The sequence below is a fragment of the Mobula birostris genome, chromosome 21 (assembly GCF_030028105.1).
Source record: "Mobula birostris isolate sMobBir1 chromosome 21, sMobBir1.hap1, whole genome shotgun sequence".
NCBI classification, from domain to species: domain Eukaryota; kingdom Metazoa; phylum Chordata; class Chondrichthyes; order Myliobatiformes; family Myliobatidae; genus Mobula; species Mobula birostris.
Window position 1 is genome coordinate 21900591 of NC_092390.1, and position 21586 is coordinate 21922176.

Below are 21586 nucleotides of genomic sequence, written 5' to 3' on the forward strand. Positions count from 1 at the left end.
GGAAGAGAACTAGGTACAGGGTTTCTTCAGGACAAGACTGCAGATGAGATGAGGCGAGAGTTACCAGCAAGACAAGGCAAGGCTTCAGGCAAGGCAAGGCATGATGAGAACTTCAGGTGAGGCGAGAGTTACCGGCAAGACAAGGCAAGGCTTCTGGCAAAGCCCGACGCAAGAGTTACTGCCTAGACAAGGCAGGGCTTCAGGCGAGGAAACAGAAGACAGAGGAAGGGATACAAGGAGTAAGGGCAAGAACGATCCAGCAGCCACGCCCTGGTCTCTGGAGGTATTTATGCAGCCAGCCCCAACGAGCATCAGCTGCCTCAATTAGAGCTAAACAAGAACAGAAACAGGGTAAACAGGAAAACCCAGAGCAAGGGTCGATGGACCAGACCATGAACCAGAATATGGACTTCATAGACCGGACCATGACAATCATGGGCTGAAGGGCCTGTACTGTGCTGTAATATTTTATGTTCTATTAGTCCTCACTTAACCGGTTCCAGTTATTACCATCCTTATGTGTCAGGATCCAATTTCTGCAGCTCTTTGTCATTTCTACTTGTCACCATTTTGTATCTGAGTCTATCTTCACCCTCTCCTGCTCAGAATTAACTCCATCTGCCCAGCATTCCCCTCCGCATCTGGTCTCATCTGCCAACCCCTGTGTCACCCCTCCTTCTCAACTCTCTATACTGGCAATCTCCCTCCACGCTCAGTCTTGATGCAGGGTTTCAACCCAAAATGTTGACCCTCCACCTGCCTCCACAGACATTGCCTAATGTGCCACATCCCTCCAGTTTTTTTTTGATGAACATGTTTAGAGGCCTCATGTGATTTTGCTGCACTGTCGACTGAACACAGGTTGAGCTTTTGCCTAGCAGAAAATCAAAGATTATCAAGAGCTTCACTTGATAAAGGCAAGTAATCCATCTGAAGCAATACATAAGAAAATGCAGATTCTGGAATCTAGAACAACACACAAAATGCTGGAAGAACTCAGCAGGTCAGGCAACGCCTATGGAAGGGAGTGGACAATCGATGTTGAAACAAGATGGGAAACAAAACACCAGGTCTGAAAGTAGAGAGACGGAGAGAAAGGTAGTGTCAGGGCCAGTAAAAACAGGCAGGAGCAAAGTAATAGATACGATGGAACAAATAGATTGAAGTGTGTGTATTTTAGTGCTAGGAGTATTATGGGTAAAGGTGACTAATTTAGAGCGTGGATCAGTACATGGAATGAAGATGTGGCCAGAGACTTGGTTGAGAAAGAGCTTAATGTCCCAGGGTTTCAATGTTTTAGAAAAGATAGAGGGGGAGGTAAGTAAAAGGTGGTGGGGGTTGGAATGGGAGTTGCACTACTATTTGTGGACAATATCACAGCTGCACACAGAAGAGGCATAATGGAAGGCTCATCCACTCTGTCTGTATGGGTGGAACTCAAAAATAGGAAGAGACCAATCAATTTGATGGGATTGTATTGCAGACCCACCAACAGCCCCCAGGACATTGAGAAACAGAAACACAGGCAGATTAAGGAAAGGTATTGAAACTTCCCTAATTACTCAATTAGCATCTTCTTAGTGCAAGAGGTTTAGGTGGGACAGATTTTGTTACGGGTATCCATGAAGATTTCTTATATCAATATGTAGATAGTCCAACAAGAGAGGCTGTTGGGTAATGAGCCTGGCCAGGTGACTGACCTTACAGTGGATGAGCAGTTAGGACTCCTTAAGTTTTAAGATTGCCAGAGACAAGGTTATATATGGACCTTGTGGGAGAGTATTACATTGGAGCAGGGCAAATTATGAGAGCATTAGACAAGAACTAGGGAGAGTTAATTGGGAACAGCCATTTTGGGGCAAGTCCACAACCAACATGTGGAGGGTGTTTAAAGACCAACTGCACAGAGTACGGGACAGGTAAGTTCCAGTCACAGGAAGGACAAAGAGGGCAAGGTCAGAGAACCTTGGATGTCAAAGGAGGTTTTGTATTTAGGAAAAATAAAATATGTGAAGTGTAGAAACCTAGAATCAAACAGAGCCCTTGAAGAGTGTAAAAAGGCCAGAAAATAACTCAAGAAGTGAGGAAAGTCAGGAAGGGCCATGAAATGTCTTTGGCAAGTAGGATTAGTGAATCCCAAGACATCCGATACATAGATCAAGAGCAAGGGAATAACTAGGGAGAAGGTAGGGCCACTCAAGGATAAAGGAGAGAACATTTGCTTGGATGTGGATGATGTAGGTGAGGTCCTAAATGAGTACTTTACATCATTATTTACTAAGAAGGACATAGAAGATAGGGAGATCAGTGCTGAGTGTATTAATATGCTAGGGCATTTCAAGATAAGGGAGAAGGTAGTGTTGGGTATCTCAAGAAGCATTTACAGTAAGTGGATAAGACCCCAGGGTATGATGGGATATACCCCAAGTTTTTAAGAGAGGCTGGGACCTTAACCAATCTCCGTGTCCTCTCTAGCCACAGGCGAGGTCCTGGAAAACTGGCAAGTAGCTAATTTTGTTCTATTATTCAAAAAGGGTACCAGAGATAATCCTGGAAACTATAAACCCATGAGGTATCACATCAGTGATAAGGAAGTTACTGGAGGGAATTTTTAGGGATATGATTTATGAGCAATTGGAAAACCATGGCCTAATTAGGAAGAGCCGGCATGGCTTTGTGTGGGACAAGTCGTGCCTTAGTTTTTTGACAAGGTGATGAGGGTGATTGATGAAGATAAAGCTGTGGAAGTTGTCAACATGGAGTTTAGTTAAGGGCCCTCATGGAAGGCTCATCCAGAAGATTAATGGGATCAATGGTCAATTGGCTGTTTGAATTCAGAGTTGGTTTGCCCACAGAAGACAGAGGGTAGTGGCGAAGGGACTTTTTCTAGCTGATTAGTGGTGTTCCACAGGGATCTGTGCTGGGACCTCCGCTCTTTGTGATGTACAGTATATAAATTACCTCGATGCAAATATAGATGGGTGGGTTAGTAAGTTTGCAGATGATACAAAGATTAGTGGTGTTGCAGTTTGTATGGAAGACAGGCAAAGAATAATGAGATATACAGAAGGTCAGTTGCAGATATGGGCGGAGAAATGCAGATGGAGTTTAACCCAGCCAAATGTGAAGTGCTGCACTTTTGTTGGTCAAATGTAAAGAGACAGTACACTGTTAAGAGCAAGACCCTTGACAGTGTTGATGAGCAGAGGGATTTTGGGTTCCAAGTTCATAGTTCCCTGAAAGTGGCTACACAGGTTGATAGGGTTGTTAAGAAAGCTTATGACATGCTTGTCTTTATTAGTCAAGGCACTGAGTTCAAAAGTCAGAAACTTATATTGCAACCTTATAAGACTCTAGTTAGGCTGCATCTGGAATATTGCATACACTTCTGGTCATCCCATTATAGGAAGGATATCAATGCTTTGGAAAGGATGCAGAAGAGGTTCACCAGGATGCTGCCTGGATTAGAGGACATGAGGTATTAGAGAACGAGAGTTTGGATAAACGTAAGTTGTTTTCTTTGGAGCGGCAGAGACTGAGGGGAGAACCACTAGAGGTTTCTAAGATTATGAGAGACATAGATAAAGTAGACAGCATCTTTTTCTCAGGGTGAAATGTCTTAATACCAGAGGATATGCACTTAATGTGAGAAGGGGTAGGTTTAAAGGAGATGAGAGGAACAAGTTTTTTTTACACAGGGAGTGGTGGGTGCTTGGGGTGGTGGTAGAAGCAGGTAAGTTAGGGACTTTACAATAGATACATAAATGTGAGGGAAATGGAAGGATATGGACATTGTGTCGACAGAAGGGATTAGTTAGTTTAGTTGGCCATTTGTTTAATAACTTAATTCATGCAGCATAACACTGAACAGCCTGTTACAGTGCTGTTCTGTTCTATGTTCTGGAATCCCTTATTTGATCTGAAAGGTAGTGAGGTATAAAGGCTTATCTGCCCTCTATCTTTCAGTCAGATGAAGGGTCTTGACCTGAAATGTTGACTGTCCATTTCCCTCAGATGTCTGACTTGCTGAGTTCCTCCAGCACTTTGTGTGTTGATCCAGCCAAAAGGTGTGGATAAAAGAAAACTGCTTTTCTAAATCAACTGGAACTCTTTTAAATCTGTGTTGTCATGGAGGTTTCAATTTCCATCATTGTTGTTCGTCGTATGTGTAAAAATAGAGCCACACAAGTATTCTAGCCCCCTAAATGAAAGAAATGTATTTCACTGAGCAGAGGCACATATGACATGCACTTTAAATGTAGTAATTGTGTTTTATGTTTTCCATACTGCCAATCCATGCAAATCCACAACTTCAAAACTTGTTAGAATAAATAAAACTTTATTCACAAGATAAACAATCCATTATTTCTTTACAAGTGCAAGCATACATTAATGTTTTGATTCAAGCCAAAGATCCATTCTTCCTGCAGTTAGTACATTATTTAAGCTTGTCTTTGCTGAATCAGGGAAGCCCCTGGAAACCATTAAACACATGATCAACATGAAAAATACCTGGGAAAAAAAAACTGCTGTTTTGGATCAGTTCTCATATTCAGTGGGTTCAGTGGGTATGTGTGGCAACTTATTACCTCGTAAGGTATGTGAACAAATCAGATTATAATGGTTAATATGTATTCCTTAGTTCATTGAAAGCTGTGTCATGTGTGAATCCAAACACATTTATGGTTTAAGGTGAAAGTGTCCCCTGTTCATTGAGAATGAAATGGGGAAGATGTTTCTCGCATTGTACAAGGAGCCATATGACTAACTTAATACCAGCTAAAGCAGTTGAAGGTAAAGAATAATGGGAATCTCACAATTTTATGATTACAGTAGCTGTTTTATGCTTAGATATGTAAATTACTCACAAAGGAGTTTGGAAAGAAAATTATCCTTTTTAATAGACAATCAAAAGTAATTTGCATTGTTACCAAGGAACACAAATACATGAATAAATTTGTCCACTGCAGTCAAAAGTTTAACTGGTGCAAACAAATAGATGCATTGTACCAGCATGTAACATCATATTAAAGACAATTATGCTAATTAGGCAATGGTTTTGAGGAGTGTGAATGAGCCACATGCAAGTGAAAGAATCTGCTTGCAAACCAGAACCAAACATTTCATATTGTACCCATTAACACTGCTCACCTTTTCTTTATCACATTGCTTTTGAAAGTCTCTGCAATATGAAAAATTGCTGGGGATCGACATCTAATTTGCCTTGATTACTGAACATCTAGTAGCTTATTGTAACTGTGGAATTGCCAACATCTACATTCATAAATAGCATTTGCCACAATATTAAAAAGGAACTATAGAAATCATTATATTGTTTCTTTGTAGTGTCTATACTCTAGTTAAATGTCATTTCAGCCTTGTTGCATATAGCATTCACAAAGGTACTAAGCTCTTGAAAAACAACTTTGTGTAAACGTTGATCATTTGATATCTATTATATTCACTGTTCACTAAGTTTTGCAGAAGCAAAAAAATATTGAAATAACTTCAAAAGAAACTTCACAGTTCATCACTTTCCATCACATTTAGTTTGGTTGCAATCTGTGGGGTGTCCACTGATGGGGAAGCAGATTTCAAGTCAAGTCCTTGGATAGAAAAAGCAGCATATCGACTGCTTGGAGATTGTACTTTTCTTACTTGCTGTTTGATGTTCTGGTGCCATTGAGCTGTGACAACAAAAATAGCCAAGTTGAGCCTTTGCAGCTGTGATGGAGAATTTTATGTTACTCTAATATTATAAGGAGCTGGTATACCACCCTATCAAAAGTAAAACAAATACATGATACAGCAATCAATACTCTTTAGATATGCATTCTCCAAGTAAATACACTACAAATGATAAGGCAGTAACAAAAATGGGCAATTATATTATTTCCCATAAAGCTTCCAAGTAGGTACCACCAAAACAACAGAACAACAAGCCAGAAGCTGATTTAATGTTCTAATCATTACTCAATAAAATTAGTTTAAACCACCATAATAAAACCTCATTATTAAGCAGAGTTTGCTGATGCTTTTGCATGAACTAAAGTTAAAGTGACAGGGATGATTATTCCCGGTGCTTACCGATTTTTCACACAGTGAGTGGTGGAAGTCCAGAGTGATCTGTTACAGGAGGTGGTGCAGGCCGATACAATTGCAGCATTTAAAGAAAATTTAGACAGTGTTTTGATAGGAAAGGAACACAGGGATGTGAACCTAATGTAGATAAATGGGAATAATGCAAGTAAGCACTAGAGTTGGTGTAAGCAAAGTGTGCTGAATGGGCCCCTTTCTCTTCTGTATGTTTCCATGATCATATGAACATCACACCTGCAGTTCCCTATTATCTCTGCCTGAGTATCATATCATCAGTAATTCAGAGTTTGTTATAAAGTTTTAGAATCATAGAACAGTATAGCACAGAAATGGGCCATTGGGCCCATGGTGTCCATACTGACCAATTTGCCTGGATTTGGCTCGGGACCTTCTGAGCCTTGTGTAATCAAGTGTCTGACTAGATGCTCCTTAAATGTAGTGATTGTGTCAGAGTCCAGCATTTCCTCTGGCAAACAGCTACAGACATCAACCAGTGTCTTTGTGAAAAATTTCCCCCTCGGATCCATCTTCACAACCTAAAACTATGCCCTCTAATTTTTGACACACCTATCTTAGGAAGAAGATTCTTACTATACATCATTACTATGCCTCTCATAACCTTATACACCTTACTCAGGTTACCTTTCATCCTCCTTCATTCCAGTGAAGGCAAAACTAGTTGATACAACTTTTCCTTTAGTGAATTCCTCCAATCCAGGCAACATCCTGGTGAATCTCCCATGGTTTCTCTCTGGTACAATCAAATCCTTCCTTTTATATAGTGACCAGAATGTGCATGATGCTCCAAATGTAGCCTAAGCAGTGTTTTGTTAAGTGCCAACATGAACTCCAAAGTATTATATTTTATGACCAGGCAAAGATGGCAAGCATGCCATTAGCCTTGCTTACCTGTGTTGCCACTTTCCAGGAACTATGAACATACACTTAGTGGCCTCCTTATTCAATACCTCCTGTACCTAATGTCCGTGGTCTTCTGCTACTGTGGCTCATCCACTTCAAGGTTCGACATGTTGTGTGTTCAGAGGTGCCCTTCTGCACATCACTGTTGTTACACGTAGTTATTTGAGTTACTGTCACTTTCCTGTCAGCCTGAACCAGTCTGGTTATTCTCCTCTGACTTCTCTCATTAACAAGGCATTTTTGCCCACAGAGCTGCGCCTCACTGAATGTATCTTTGTTTATCACATCATTCTCTGTAAACTCTAGACACCTTCGTGCATGAAAATCCCTGGAGATCGGCAGTTTCTGAGATACTCAAACTACCCCATCTGACACCAACAATCATTCCACAGTCAAAGTCACTGAGATAACATTTCTTCCCCATTCTGATGACTCGGGTTCCAAGATCCAAGATTGAATCTAACAACAATTCTGCTTCTAGAACTTTGAGGACTTCCTGCAAACCACGCAATGTGCATTTCATGGTTTGAAGTGCCTTGCCAGGCCTCTTTCAATAGATTAACTTACAAGAGATACAAAAAAAATCATATTGAAATTAAACTATGTATCATTTTACTTACCTCATCAAACTTAAGGACCCTTAGATATACTGATGTACAGAGGGACCTTGGGGTGCAACTGCATAGCTCCTTGAAAGTGCAACACAGTTAGATACAGCCAAAAGGTGGCATATGGCATGCTTGTCTTCATCAGTCAGGTGTTGACTATAAAAGTTGGGAAATCATTTTGCAGGCTTATAAACTTTTGTTAGGCTATATATAGAGAATAGTGTGCAGTCCTAGTTGCCACATTAGAGGAAGTATGGAGAGGCTTTGGAAAAGATACAGAAGAGATTTACCAGGATGCCGCCTGGACAGAGAATATTAGCTATAAGGAGAAGCTGAGCAAACTTGAACTATTTGCTCTGATGGTCAGTAGCTGAGGGGTGACCAGATAGAAGTATATAAATTTATGAGAGATGTAGATAGTAAGTGCCTGTTTCAGAGGATGGAAATATCAGATAGTAGCAGGCATAACTTTAAGAAATGGAAAGTGTAAAGACAATTTACATGGTAATTTTCCCCCTACACATTGAGTGGTAAGTGTCTCTAACATGCTATCAAGGAAAATGGCGGAAACAGATGTGATGCAATGTTTAAGAAGTGTTTAGACACACATGAGCAGGCTGGAATGATGGGATGTAAACCACATGTGGGCAGATGTGCAGTTTAAACTGGTTGGCACAGACATCGTGGATTGAAGGGCCTGTTCCTATGCTGAATGATTCTATGTTCTGTTCTATGTAATTTCATAATTTTTGTTTAAACCAAATGCTTACTTAAACGAACAGAACATCTGTCCCTCTCCCTTCTTTTAAACTCCTCCTACCTCTCTATCAGTGATGTTTATGCCATAATCTGCAAAGACCCTACCATTTAGGATTCACCATCTAACCCTCTCTGACTTTGTACCCTCTTTCTCATATAAGACACTCCTAAAAATCCGCTACTTTAGACAAGCTTTAGGCCACCAGCTGTAATGTGGGTTAGAGTCAAACTTTGTTTGTTATTTCTTCTGTGAAATGCATTTGTATGTTTTGCTATTTTAAAAGTCTTAAACAAATACATATAATACTGGACATATTCTCAGTAACGTATCTCAACAGCGTCATTTCCTGGCGATACATTAATACTCCAATCAAAGCTGTGTCCGTATCATGTGCTTTCAACTCAGCCATATGCAGAAAAAAATGCTCTCCAGCAATATCATGGCATCATTTTAACTTGACAGTATTGGCAACACCATTATAAAGTTGTCCCTAAACCACTTCATGTCTGCTCTATCTCTGCTTCAATAAACAACAACCAAGTTCCAATTTTGCAAATCTTGGAAAAGTTTGTGATGTAATATCTTTTCCAAGAAATCCTCAAGACTTCATTAATTTAATAAAGGCACGTAACTCAACAATGTTCAGAGCCACAGAATAATCCAGCTAGAAACTATGTTTGTGCCAACTATCAACTACTCACTTAATTCCATTTATTTTCCCCATATTATCATAGACTCTCCCAAGGCCCCATCACTCATCCACAAAGGGCAATTTACAGTGTCTAATTAACCTATCAACCATGTGGCTGTAGGACGTGGAAAGAAGCCTGAGCTTCTTTGAAGGACATTGAATATGGGACTTTGAAATATGCAGACTTCACACAAACAGCATCAGATATCAGAATTGAACTTGGGTTTCTGGTGCTATGGGAGAGCAGCTCGACTAATTACTTCACTATAAAAGGGGCATAGAAAGTATACAACTATCGCCTTTATTTCCATTCTCTTCACTGAACGTTCACACTTATCTGGAACTAATTGAATGGTAATAGCACAAGCAACATTTTACAAACCCTGCTTCCCTGCTTATGATCCACATGAGATTGGCTTCAGAGGATCCTTCAGTGAATGCTTGGAGCTTGCACTTAATCCCTGTTCTTTGAGAGATACATTAACACCTCTCCGAAGGACTTTGATTTGAACACAGGAAGAATGGGATGATCTGGCTGAAGGATTTGAGAATGATCAATGAAGTTGGTAGGGTAGATGCTATGAGGTGGAGGAGGAGGAGAAGATGGTGGCACGAAGCAGCGCGTGCGGCCTCTCCGGTGATGAATATCTGTTATCTGTCAAGTAGGATGCCGTGCACAATTCTGATTTGATGGAAGCAGACGTGAGAGCACGGAGGAACATCTGGTGAAACTTCTGAAATGCCTGTTTCGCTGTGTGATTCCAAATCTCTGGAGGGGAAGGCCCTGAATCCTCAGTCTTGCTTGTTGCTCGGCGGCCGGGGTGGGGTCGAAGCGCTTGGCAGAGATGGTACTCAATGCTCGGTGTTGGGGGGGCGGGGTCGGAGGCTCGAAGTTTTCGGACGGACTCAGAGTCGGACTGTAGTCGGGTGCTTCCAGGATGCTGCATCGGCAAGTTTGTGGCACTGGAAGCTCATGGCAGGGAGAGTTTCTCCCTTCTACCGTCTGCGTGAGATGTTGGGGCTATCGAGACTTTGAGACTTTTTTTTTCTGTGCCTATGGTCTGCTCTTATCAAATTACAGTATTGCTTTGCACCGTTGTAACTATATGTTATAATTATGTGGTTTTTGTCAGTTTTAGTCTTGGTCTCTCTTGTGTTTCTGTGACATCATACTGGAGGAACATTGTATCGTTTTTTTTAATGCACGCATTTCTAAATGACAATAAACGAGGACTGAGTGTCCCCATAATCTAAAACTTTTTTTCCTCTGCTGGTGGATTTCAAAATCAAAGGATATAACTTTAAAATTAGAGCTAAGCCATTTAGTGGTGGTAAAATCAAAAGCTAATGCTTCATTCAAAGGATGGAGGGAGTCTAAATCTATCCTAAAAATAGTTGTTGAGTTTGGAGACAATTGTAAGGTTCTAATCAATTAGATAGTTTTAAGGGTTACAGAGTTTAGAACCAAGAGAGGGTGATGGAATTACAAAGCTGCCCAGTATCACTGATGAAAATCCACTCTTGTAACTGTTAACACTCAGATACATACTCACCATATAAATCCAATCGAGCTGTGCAAGATGTGATTCCTGCTTCATTTTTGGCTGACACAGTATACCAGCCAGCATCCTCCTTCTTGGTTGGTTGGATCAAGAGACAGACATACCCTGTAGGATCTCGGTGCATGCTGGGTGAAGATAAAGATCAGTTTTATTTGTCAAATGTGCATTAAAACATACAATAATATGCACCACTTGTGTCAAATCAAATCAGAAAGGACTGTGCTAAGAGCAGCCTGGGAATGTCACCACACTTCCACCACCAGCATAGCATGTCCACAACGTACTAACCCTAACTTTTATGTCTTTGGAATGTGGGAGGAAAGTGGAGCACCTAGAAGAAACCCATGAAGTCACAGGAGAATACATGAATTCCTTACAGACAGTGGTGGGAAATGAACCTGGGTCACTGGGGCTGAAAAGCCTTTACACTGACTGCTATGCTACTATGCCATTCCATATGATACCGCGCTGTTTAAGTAAGACAACTGCATGGATTTAGTTAAATACATATAAAACTAATTGGAAAGCAAGCAGATCTTCTTATGAAATGTCATTGAAAATAAACCAGGTTAAATAACAATATACAGTAAATTATTGCTCACAGATAATTTGATATCCTTTTCAGTTACATTATTTATTGTATTTTAGGAAAATAATTAACACATGATGTCAGATTGCTGAGCTTGTGATCTATGTGCAGAGGCTTTGGTAAGAAGGCTGAGCAACCATATGATAGGCAAGGTAACAGAGAAAATCTGCAGACGCTGGAAATCCAACCATTACACACAAAATGCTGGAGAAACTCAGGCCAGGCAGCATCAATGGAAAAGAGTAAAATCGACATTTCAGGCCAAGACCTTTCAGCAGGACTCGAGAAAAAAAGATGAGGAGTTCGAGTGGGAGGTGGGGAGAGAGAAAGACAAGGTGATAGGTGAAACTGGGAGGGGGAGGGGTGAAATAAAGAGCTGGGAAGTTGATTGGTGAAAGAGATACAGGGTATGAGAAGGGGGAATCTAGTATGAGAGGAACAAAAGGCCATGGAAGAAAGAAACAGAAGGAGGAGCACTAGAGGGAGGTGATGGGCAGGCAAAGATAGGTGAGAGATGGAGAAGGGGATGGGGAATGGTGGAGGTGTGGGGGGGGGCGTAACCGGAAGTTAGAGAAAATGATGTTCATGCCATCAGGTTGGAGGCTACCCAAACAGAATGTAAGGTGTTCCACAAGGTACGGTTTTTTCTCATTTTTCACCCAAAAGAAAATCAGGGTTCGTTGGTAATGACATTCAACAGAGTGGCATGCTTCCCTTGGGAAATCAGGCAGAACGCAAATATCCCTGACAGCTGTTTGCTGGAAGTGTGTCCAGTTGCAGCTTTTCTCTCACCGCATGGATGAATATAAACAGCAGCTGGAGTCCATGAAGAGAATATAGGAGGCAGAAAGTGTTATAGATAGAAGGTTCAGGGAGCTGGTCACTTTGCACCTTCAGCCAAAGAGTAGATGGGTAACTGCCAAAAGGGGCAGTTAGGCAGTGCATGTGTCCCTGTAGCTTTTCGCCTCTCTAACATGATACTGTGTTGGATGCCTTTTAGGAGGTGGCTAGTTTCTCAGAGAAAAGTTAATGGTACTAAGACTGGCTCTCCTCTCCAGCAGGGGAGGACAAAGTCTAGTTGAGAAGAAGTGACAGGGAACTCAATAGGCAGGGAGACTTGTAATTTTGCTCACCTGGATCCAGAACTATAGCTAACAGTCTTACGCTGGCAACAGCAGGATAAATTAACTAGGTAAACAAAAAGGATATAACCAGGCATCTGAAAGGGAGAGTTTCCCACTGGGTGCTTATTGTAAAGATAAATGTTCTTGAATCAAATGGAACATTTTATGCAAATTTCCAAGGTGCAATTCTAGCAGATGTAATTCCAACAGATATAAAGATATATTAAACTTTAATATATTATATGGCCCTGCTGTAAACAGGAGTTCAGACACACCTTATTCTTTCTCTGTTGGGCATGATTGTCTCATTGTCTTTCTTCCAAAAGATGAATGGAGGTGGCATGCCCAACACTCTGCAGTCCAATCGGACTGGATGGCCCTCTGCCACTCCTGTGTTCTGCAGTTTCTCAATAAACACTGGTGCCTTTGTGATTTCTTTTGCTGCAAAACCAAACCAAGCAAACAGAAACAAGAACAAACAAATATTTTAGAAGTACACTGATATTCCATATTTTATATTATTTCTACTTTTGCTTTTGCTACAATGATAACTTTCACCCCGTGTGGCCATCAGCCTTCCTGATGGGGTAATGATATGATTTGTTTCAGTCATGATAACAAATTTAACTTTAATACATCTTAATATCATTTGGAAGAATTCTGAGAAACGAAGTTAGAAATATGGAAACATATATTTCATTAAGAGACTAATTAAAGAAGACAAGGAGAGTTGTTCATTATTGCGTATTGTTGGTTTTCCTTTGGAAAGAAGATTTATGGCTCAAGTATGACTGTCTAAATGATAATTTGAACATTCGACTGAGAGAAGAAGATAAGGGGGATTTGTTCCTTTAACTTAATACTTGGTTTGTTTCTTTTTTTAATCAGCTAATTGGTAGTTTTTTCCTACTAATAGGGCTTTATATATATTTGGGAGGGTTTAATTACTTATGATACTATTAATCACTCTTTTTGAAAATTCAGCTGGGTCAAATATACTATTAATTTTTTTTTCTGTTATAATTGAATAACATTTTATAATTGAATTTAAAGCTTTTTTAGGGAATTAATATTAAACAAAGATGGTGCTGGTTTTTCTCTCTAAGAGGTAACATTATTTTGGTTCTTTCTTGTTTATTAGTTGATGGAATGTAAATAACCTTTTTTTGCTGAGACTTTATTGTTATTTTACAAGGTCACTCTACTTTTTTACTAACTGGGGGGAGGGAAAGAAAACACAGACAGAGCGGTCAGTAGCTTTGAACACTATCGTAGATCGCTTGCCTTTTTTGGGCTTCCGGGTGTGAGTGGGTGGGTTTAGAGTTAGGAGTTTTTTCCCATTGGGTGGTTCCGGAGCATGCATGTTTTTTATGCGGTTGTATTCTTCATCACCGCCATTTTTAATCATCCCGTATTGGTATGTGCTCTGCGCATGTATAAAGTAGAATAAAATTATAGTATGGTATTTAAAGAGATTAATATAATAAGTTAGAATGTATGTGGTTGGAATCATCCTATTAAATGAAAAAAGACTTTAAATTATTAACCAATTCCAACCTGATATAATTTTTGCTCAAGAGACACATATCAGGGCGGGAGATCAAAATAGATTTTTTGGAGTGGTGGAATGGTTTGAAATTCCACTCTACTTCTCCGAGTAAAACAAAAGGCGTGTCTATTTTTTATTAAACCTAATATATTTATTCAAGAGGATTTTGAATCAGATTCTAATGGTAGATTTTTAATTGTTAAAGGAACGATCTGAAACAGAAAAGTTGTTTTGGTAAATTTGTATGGTCCTAACTTAGACGATACTTCTTTTTTTAAAAAGGTATTTGCTTTACTGCCTGATTTAAATGAATATATGCTGATAATGGGCAGGGATTTTAACTGCTGCTTAAATCCTATGATTGATAAGAGCTCAACCAATCAGCGACTTCTAAATCAATCCGCGTTATTTATTAATTCCTTTTTGATTGATTTTGGGTTGATTGATTTGTGGAGGTATCTCCATCCTGATAATAGAGAATATTCTTTCTTCTCACATGTTTCTAAAAAATATTCGAGGATTGATTAAATTATAATCGATCCCCGCTTCTTGCCTAGTGTTAAAACTTGCGAATATGACACTATTGCTATATCTGATCATGCGCCTCTGAATTTGTCTTTTGAATTTGATGGTGTCATTCTTGTCCGCCCACCTTGACGCATGTCTCAGATATTATTGCAAAACTCTGACTTTGTCAGTTTCATTGAAACCCAGATAAAAGTTTTTTTTCTTTTTAATGATATAGGGGGTATGTCTAAATTAATTATGTGGGATACATTTAAAGCATTTTTACGTGGTCAGATTATTTCTTATTCAGCTAAACTTAAAAAACAGACTAAAGCAGAATTGGATAGAATTTCAAAACAAATTAAAGATTTAGATAATATCTCTTCAATTTCCCCCAATACTGATTTATTTAAACGAAGGGTGGAACTTCAATCACAATATAACCTGTTATTAACTCATCCCATTGAAGGATATTTGCTTAAGTTAAAGAGCCAATTTTATATCTTTGCAGATAAAAATAATAAACTGCTCGCATCTCAAGTAAAAATGGCTGTAGCCAAAAGGCAACTCATGAAAATTCGTAGGAAAGATGGTACCTTGGCTCAGGAATATGAAGAAATTAATAAGATTTTTCAAGATTTTTATGCTGAACTTTATAAATCTCAATGTCCGTTAGATTCCTCTGAAATGAATGCTTTTTTACGAAAGATTGTTTTTCCTAAAATCTCGGCTGAGGATCAAAAAACTCTTCATGCTCAAATCACTGAAGCCGAAATTCATAAAGCTATTTTCTCAATGCAATCTGGTAAGTCCCCGGGACTTGTTGGCTATCCTGTAGAATTTTATAAAAAATTTGGAAAGTTGCTTCCTCCGTATATGTTGGAAATGTTTAAGGATTCTTTTGTGAAAGGTGACTTACCCTCTACTTTTTATGAGGCTTCTATCTCTTTAATTCTTAAGAAAGATAAGGATCCCACTGACTGTGCTTCATATAGACCTATTTCATTACTGAATGTCGACGCTAAGATTCTGTTAAAGATAATGGCCAATCGGTTGGAGAATATTTTGGGTAAAATTATTTTTAAAGATCAAACAGGCTTTATAAAGGGTCACTATTCTTTTTCAAATGTTCGGAGACTATTTGACATTATATATTCATCCTCTTTTAAAACTCCATAATGTGTTGTATCTTTGGATGCTGAAAAAGCGTTCGATCAAGTTGAATGGAAATATTTATTCAATGTTTTAGAGAAATTTGGCTTTCTGTTGTTACTGTTGTCACTAACGATTGTAGGTCTCCTTTTTTCAGCTTTCATGGGGAACAAGGCAAGGCTGTCCATTAAGTCCTTTGTTGTTTAATTTAATATTAGAACCCCTTGTTATTGCTATTCGTGAGGCTAAAAATATCCATGGGAGTTTTGTGAATGAGACCATGCATAAGATCTCTCTTTATGCTAATGATTTATATATCTACTAGTTTATATATCTAACCCTGATGAATCTATTCCTGCCTTGCTAAAATTATTTAATGAATTTGGGGGTTTTTCAGGATATAAAATAAAATTTAGTAAAAGTGAATTGTTTCCTTTAAATGATTCTGTCTCTATATATGATAATACTTCTTTTAAAGTCACAGATTCTTTTAGATATTTAGGTATTATGATTACTAAAAATATAAGGATCTTTATAAAGCCAATTTTGTTCCTTTAGTAGACTCTATGAAGTATTTATTTAGTAGATGGAGTCCACTTACATTTTCACTTGTTAGTTGTATTCATATAGTTAAAATGATGATTTTACCAAAATTTTTATATTTATTTCAGAATATTCCTGTTTTTTTGACTAGGAAATTTTTTGATCAGATTGATTCTATTATTTTATCTTTTATTTGGAATAATAAAAGACGAAGAATTAGTAAACGTCATTTACAAAAATTGAAGAAGGATGGAGCTCTTGCTTTGCCTAATCTAAGGATGTACTATTGGGCTGTTAATGTGCAATACATGTCTTTTTGGTTATACTGGGTTGATAAGAGTGATCAGCCAATTTGGGTAGACCTGGAACTGAAAGTTGTAAAACAGTTTTATTTAACCTCGTTATTGGGAGCTGCTTTACCTATGCAATTAGCTAAAGTTGTTAATTTAAACCTATATCCTGCGATTAAGTATTCTTTACAGATTTGGCTCCAGTTCTGCAATTTTTTTAATCTTAAAAAATTTAAACTTTGTAGTTTAATTTATCGAAATTACTTTCTTAAGCCTTCTTTGAGTGATCCAATATTTTTACTTTGGAAAAATAAAGGTATTAATTCTTTTTTGGATTTATTTAAAGAAGATAGATTGATGTATTTTGAACAATTAATTGATAAATATTCTCTTTCATACTCACACTTTCTGCAATACCTTCGTTAGACATTTTTTACAAAAATATTTAAGTAATTTTCCTTACATATTGGAGGCTGACCTGTTAGATACTATCATGAGTATGAATCCTTCGATCAAGGGTTCTATTGGAAGAATTTATAATTTATTATTACAATGGGATAAGCGTCCTTTATCTAAGATTAAACAGGATTGGGAAAAGGAACTTAATTTGACTTTTATGATGGAGGATTGGATGCGGATTTTGAAGTTGGTTAACTCTTCTTCAATTTGTGCTAGCCATTCATTGGTTCAATTTAAAATTGTACATCATTATCGTTTGATGAAGGAGAGACTTTCTAAAATCTTTTCTAATGTTGATAGTCACTGTGATAGATGTAAAACTGAGATAGCTATACTGACACATATGTTTTGGTCTTGTTCTATATTGGAACAGTTCTGGAAGTCGGTTTTCTCAACAATTTCTAAAGCACTTAAAATTAACCTACAACCTAATAAATTAACTGTGCTTTTTGGAATAATTCCTCAAAATATTCATGGTATTTCTATGTCTGACCAACATGTTATTGCATTTGTTATATTGATAGCTAGGAGGGCCATTTTGTTGAAGTGGAAGGATATATCAGCTCCCACTTTGTCACAATGGTTCTCTCAACTGATGCTATGTCTTAGTTTGGAGAAAATTAAAAGTCGAACCTTTGAACCTTTATTTGATTTTGAGAAAAGATGGGGCTCATTTGCTCATTATTATCATTTGAGCTAATTGATAGAATTTTTCCATGATCTAATTGTAAATTTTTTAGTATATTTTCTTTTCTTGTTGGCAGTTTGATGTTTATTTTTAAAGCTTTTTGTATGACACTTTTTGTATTGTACACCTAATGGGTTCTTTTTTTTCTCACTTTTCTGTTTAGTAGGTTTTTTTGTTATCACAAAATTTTTTTTTCAATCTTTAAGATAATGTCTTTTTTGAGACATTGTAAGTGTTGTTACTTCAATGTACTCATGTTTTTTTGTATAACAATAAATAGATTTGAAAAGAAAAGAAACATAGAAAACCTACAGCATAATACAGGTCCTGTGGCCCACAGAGTTCTGCCGAACATGTCCCTACCTTAGAAATTACTAGGCTTACCTATAGCCCTCTATTTTACTAAGCTCCATGTGTCTATCTAAAAGTCTCTTAAGAGAACCTATCGTATCCGCCTCCACCACCGCTGCCGGCAGCCCACGCACTCACCACGCACTCACCACTCTCTGAGTAAAAAACTTACCCCTGGCATTTCCTCTGTACCTACTCCCCAGCACCTTGAACCTGTGTCCTCTTGTAGCAACCATTTCAGCCCTGGGAAAAAGTGTCTGACTATCCACATGATCAGACCTAGCAAATGAGAAAAGGCAAGATGGCGCCAGAGGGAGCTTTCTCCCATCCCACCCGCGGAACTCTTTAAATTCTTCTTTCTAATGCCTCTGCTTTCTTTTTCTGGAGTCCTGTTGGAGTCTGTGATCTACAGCTGCACTCAAACTGTGGCACTTCACAGTGGTGGGTTCCCGTTCTTGGAATTTGCCAGTTGGCTTGGTTTCGATATCTTCAGGAGCAGCCTGAAGACAGGTGCCCTCAGGGTGCGGCTTAGCACGGCCCTGTGGACTCGATTTCTCGCCTGTGTCGTGAACTGAAGCGTCGCAGGAAACTGGAACATCAAAACAGTGGGTGCAGTTGCTGGAGGCCTTGGCACTCAGGAGATATATATATCTCCCTCGTGAGTGAGCTTACTGTCGATTCTTGAGTTGGGGGAAACTTGAAATAAAAGTGGCGCTTCAGACTGTGACATTGAAATAGTGAGCGATTTGTCTCCCCCCTCACTGTGGAAGGACTGATACCTCTTTCTCCCTTGTTAGTGAGAGAGAGCCTATGGCATCTCATATTGCCAGGTGAACAAGAGCTTTTGTTGGACTGCAGATCACAGTCTCTCATAGGGGGCTTTGCTATTGCTTGCTTGGTGGGTGGTGAGTACTGAAGCTTCCTGCTGGAATAAGTGGTGGGAGGGGGATGAGGAAGAGTTGATGCTTTTACTTCTGCAAGTGCATGAGAGGAGTCTTTAGGATTCTTACGTTTTTTTTCTGTCATTCAATCTTTGGGGTTATTCTTCTGTTTTATGGATGTCTGTGGGGAGTAAATATTTCAGGTTGTATGTTGTATGCATACTCTGATATTAAATAGAACCATTGAACTGTTGCAAATACTTCTGTTTTTCTTCTTCTGAACCTATCAGCATCATATGATAGCTATATAAAACAGACCAAGACTGCACGTTTCTCTTCAGAAGTCCTACCCTGACTAATCTCAAACTCTTTAATATTCCTCCTTATCAAACTATTATTTTTACAAGGATTATTATTAACAATAATTTGTGGCTGTACATTCAATGTTAAGTGTAATTTCCCCACCTGCTTTTGCAATATTCCTTCTCAAGCATTTCTGTTTTCATGTTCCTTCCCTTTCTTTGCATCCTTTTTTTCTTTCAACAGTGCTCTCCTCTTTCTCCTGAATAGAACAGTGCTCATTTTATACCCAAGATTGTAAATATTATTGACACTGGAGTTCAGAATTGAAACCCAGAGCTGAAGTAAGTTGGGATGGCAAGGAAGTTCTCCTGATGAATTTATGAGCTGTGAATGTCATTAGCAATGTCAGCATTTATTTTCTACACCTGATTATGCCTCTGTTGTGGAGGTAGTCAAGCGTAAATCACATCAGTCATTTCAGTGGAACTGATATGAATCGTGTTTAGGCCAAAATTCAAAGTATATCTATAATCAAAGTATATATATATATATATATATGTCACTGCGTACAACCCTGAGGTTCATTTTCTTGCGTGCATACTCAAGAAATCCATAATAGAATAATAACCATAACCATAATAGAAAGAATGAAAGACTGCACTGACTTGGGCATTCACCAGTGTGTAAAAGGCGACAAACTGTGCAAATAAAGAAAATAATAATGATAGTAAATAAGTACGCAATAAATATTGAGAACTTGAGATGAAGAATCCTTCAAAGAGAATCCATAAGTTGTGGGTATATTTCAGTGATGGGGCAAATGAAGTTGAATGAAGTTACCCCCTTTGGGATACCCTGATTGTTGAAGGGTAATAACTGTTCCTGAACCTGGTGGTATGAGTCCTGTGGCTTCTGCACCTTCTTCCTAATGGCAGCAGTGAGAAGAGAGAATGACCTGGCTGGTGGGGTTCCCTGATGATGAATGCTGCTTTCCTGCGACGAAGGATATTAATGGACCAGATGGGTTTTTACAACAATGCAGTAGTTTCATAGTTAACATAAATAGTGATATAAAGTAGAAAAGTAGGAAGTTATATTGATCTTGAAGGATGAAGGAAAGATGTGAAGGTTCTGGGGACAAGAGATTCTGCAGATGCTCGAAATCTTGAACAACACACACAAAATGCTGGAGAATTCAGAAGGTCATCCAGAGTTTATGGAGAGAAATAAACAGTCAATTTCTCAGCCTGAAACATACTATTTACCACTGTAGATACCGCCTGAACTACAGAGTTCCTCTAGCATGTTGCAATTCTTAAAGTGGTACACACCCAATGCTAGTTGAGTCACATACATTATATCAAAAATCTTTGGACAAGAGATGCAAATGTGACGCATGTGAAGGCAATATCCTCAGGGAGCCTTCAGAAACACAAAATCTTAGCTCAGGTTTTTCAATGTTGTCACCACCTAATGAGGTGACATTTTGCAGGAAAAGCTACAGCAATGCATTCAAGTCTGCACTGATCTGTTTGTGCATTTCAAAGTCATAATCCTACTCCATTTCTTGGCATCACAATCCTTCCAGACTATAACACTGATTTCCGTCACATTGCAAGTTTACTGCTTGCCATGAGATGAGAGAAGGCATCCAGGCACTGTGCTCAATTAAGTAGTGATTTCAGTGAGGGGCAGGTAACTTTGTATTGTAAGGGTTTGTAGGGATTTCAGGTTTCTCCAAAGTCCAAACCAGCACTGGCTGTTTGAATGCCCATTTCAAGCTGATGAGGTACAGTATCTTCCCAATCAGCAACGAGAGAACTCTGATGGAACTAACTTTAGATTTAGCCGCAATTTAGGAACAGTCCAAGAAACACAATGGGCAATTAATGATTGAGATGATAAACAATCTGCTGGGAGCATGCAATGGGTCAAACAACATCTGTAGCAGGGAAGGAATTGTTGATGTTCTTCCCAATCAGCAACGAGAGAACTCTGATGGAACTAACTTTAGATTTAGCCGCAATTTAGGAACAGTCCAAGAAACACAATGGGCAATTAATGATTGAGATGATAAACAATCTGCTGGGAGAACTCAATGGGTCAAACAACATCTGTAGCAGGGAAGGAATTGTTGATGTTTTGCATTGAAACCCTGCATCAGGACTGAGAGAGGATAGTTGGTTTGCACTGGCAGGTACAAAGAGAGGGGGTGGGGGCATGGCAAGAAAGGATTATGACGTGATTATTGGACTGAGGAGGGGTGTAAAATGACAGGCAGGTAGTGCCAAGTAGAGGAAGTGAGAGGAAGTAGAGTTAAAAACAGTGGTAAGAGAATGATAGTTGGAGGCAGACAGAGAGAGAGAGGAGAAAGGGGAAAAGATAGAGCAACGTGAGGTTGGAGAGAAGGGAGTGTGAAGGTAGGAGACAGCTGCATCTTTTAAAATCACTGTGGCTCCACTTTCTGAACTTCCAGGAATCTCATTAGGACAATGTTTTCTGTTCTGCT

The 21586-nt window shown here is 38.9% G+C and overlaps 1 protein-coding gene across 5 annotated transcripts in view; it reads right to left on the reverse strand.

The window, feature by feature from the left end:
- Positions 1-4349: 4349 nt before the first annotated feature.
- mypn (myopalladin) overlaps positions 4350-21586 on the reverse strand; it is a 285202-nt gene continuing 267965 nt past the window's right edge. For all 5 annotated transcript variants that reach the window (XM_072239158.1, XM_072239157.1, XM_072239159.1 and 2 more), the window contains 3 exons: positions 12630-12795; positions 10633-10766; positions 4350-5687 (listed from right to left, as the gene is read on the reverse strand). In XM_072239158.1, the coding sequence (XP_072095259.1) occupies positions 5521-5687; positions 10633-10766; positions 12630-12795 (467 nt within the window). In that variant the 3' untranslated portion in view covers positions 4350-5520. The remainder of the gene's footprint in view (positions 5688-10632; positions 10767-12629; positions 12796-21586) is intronic.